Raw genomic sequence first — 1,787 nt, 5'->3', positions numbered from 1 at the left:
CGCACGCACGCGATCACACGCGCGCTACGCAACACACGCACGCGATCACACGCGCGGCACGCACGCGCAGGCGAAACACATGCACGCACGACAAACACACGCACGCACGCACGCGATCACACGCGCGCACGCAAACACACGCACGCGATCACACGCGCGCACGCACGCGCAGGCAAACACATGCACGCACGCATGCACGTACGCGATCACACACGCGCACGCATGCAGGCACGCACGCGCTCACATACGCGCACGCAAACACACGCGCGCACGCACGCGCGCACACATACACGCACACAAGCACACCAATGCACACTCTTGCACACCTACTCGCGCAGTAAGACGCGCGCCTACTACTGGACACCGTTTAACTACACCGATCACACATCGCCTTCTTTCTATAACCGCCTATCGGGAATCAACATGTTCTGCTAGCATCTATGACAAATACGACATACGCATATACGCTCTCCTATGACACTATTTGTCATAGGAAGATTCTTCCTTTTGACAAATATTGGCGAGTCAACTTCGTTCCGCTTTACAGCTGAAATTCACTGCTTGCGTTCATAATAGCGCTCCTAAACTCCTATGATGCGCACAACACATACAACAATATTTGTCATAGGAAGAATCTTCCTATGACAAATAGTGTCATAGGAGAGCGTATATGCGTATGTCGTATTTGTCATAGATGCTAGCAGAACAGGCTGCGGGAATTGTAACATCGAAGCGCGAACGCTGCCGGTCCCGTATTTACGTACAAGACGAGAGAGCGACGCTGTTACATAGCGTCACCTTCCCTCACGCTTGTACCGCGACTTACTCGTACGAATTACTTGTCGCGGACATTGTACGGGGTAATGTCACCCCGCTCGAATTTAGATGCGACATGTGTCGTGTGTCGGGACCGGGAGAGCAAGCGCGCGGGAGCACGTTGAGCTTTGTGTAACACCGCGAGACAGAGAGAGAGAGGGGGGATATATAGAGAAAGAGAGAGGAGAGGAAGAGCGAGGGAGAAAGAAAGGGTGGTGAAAGTAAGAGAGAGGGGGAAGAAGAGATAGATAAAAAACGAAAGAGGGGGAGGTAGAGGAGGGTAGAGGAGAGGAGGAGAGAAGGAGTGCGAAAGGAGACGGAGGAGGAGGAGGAGAGAGAGGGAGAGAGGGGGAGGAGAAGAGAGAGCGAGTGAGAAACAGAACCGCGGGCGTATGTACGATCATGATCAGCTATCTTCCATCGTGACGTCAGAAAGCCCATCCCAACATCCTGCGCGACCCAGCAACAGTATTTCCATTCTGCGCTCCCGTCGGCGCAACCTCCGCTTCGTCGGCCGTCGTCGTCGTCGGCGGCGGCGGTGACGATGCGGTCGACTGGCCGATGTTCAGCGAAACTCTGGCGGCAGGCGTCACACCGCGTCCTCCTGTATCGTGCGCGTTAAGTCTGGACCTGCGAAGAGAAGTAGAATTATTATGATCTGCCGGCGAATGAATGCAGTTAGTCGCTCACTAGCCACGCGTGGACTGCGGCTGCTAGAAGGAGAGAGGGAGGGAGAGAGAGCGCGCGCGAGGAAGAGAGAGAGAGAGAGGGGGAGACCGAGAGAGAGAGAGCGAGAGAGAGAGAGAGAGCAAGAGAGCGAAGTGAGAGGGTGTCTGAGAGATAGCGAAGGGAGAGAGAGGCAAAGGGAGTGAAGGGGGCGAGAGAGAGAGCGCGCGCAAAAAAGTAAAAGAGAGAAAAGTGGCGAGAAAGAGAGAGAGAGTGCGAGAGAAAGAGAGAGAGAGAGTGCGAGA

At 54.8% G+C, this 1,787-nt stretch overlaps 1 protein-coding gene across 1 annotated transcript in view; it reads left to right on the top strand.

Moving 5' to 3' along the window:
• The window catches only part of LOC106814657 (isocitrate dehydrogenase [NAD] subunit gamma, mitochondrial-like), a 51,449-nt gene extending 49,976 nt beyond the window's left edge, over positions 1-1,473 (top strand). The window contains exon 9 of the mRNA XM_014819004.1: positions 1,249-1,473. Coding sequence (XP_014674490.1) covers positions 1,249-1,473 — 225 coding nt within the window. The remainder of the gene's footprint in view (positions 1-1,248) is intronic.
• Positions 1,474-1,787: the final 314 nt, after the last annotated feature.

The sequence above is a fragment of the Priapulus caudatus genome, unplaced genomic scaffold (assembly GCF_000485595.1).
Source record: "Priapulus caudatus unplaced genomic scaffold, Priapulus_caudatus-5.0.1 Scaffold958, whole genome shotgun sequence".
Lineage (NCBI taxonomy): Eukaryota > Metazoa > Priapulida > Priapulimorpha > Priapulimorphida > Priapulidae > Priapulus > Priapulus caudatus.
This window is presented reverse-complemented; position numbering and strand designations above follow the sequence as displayed.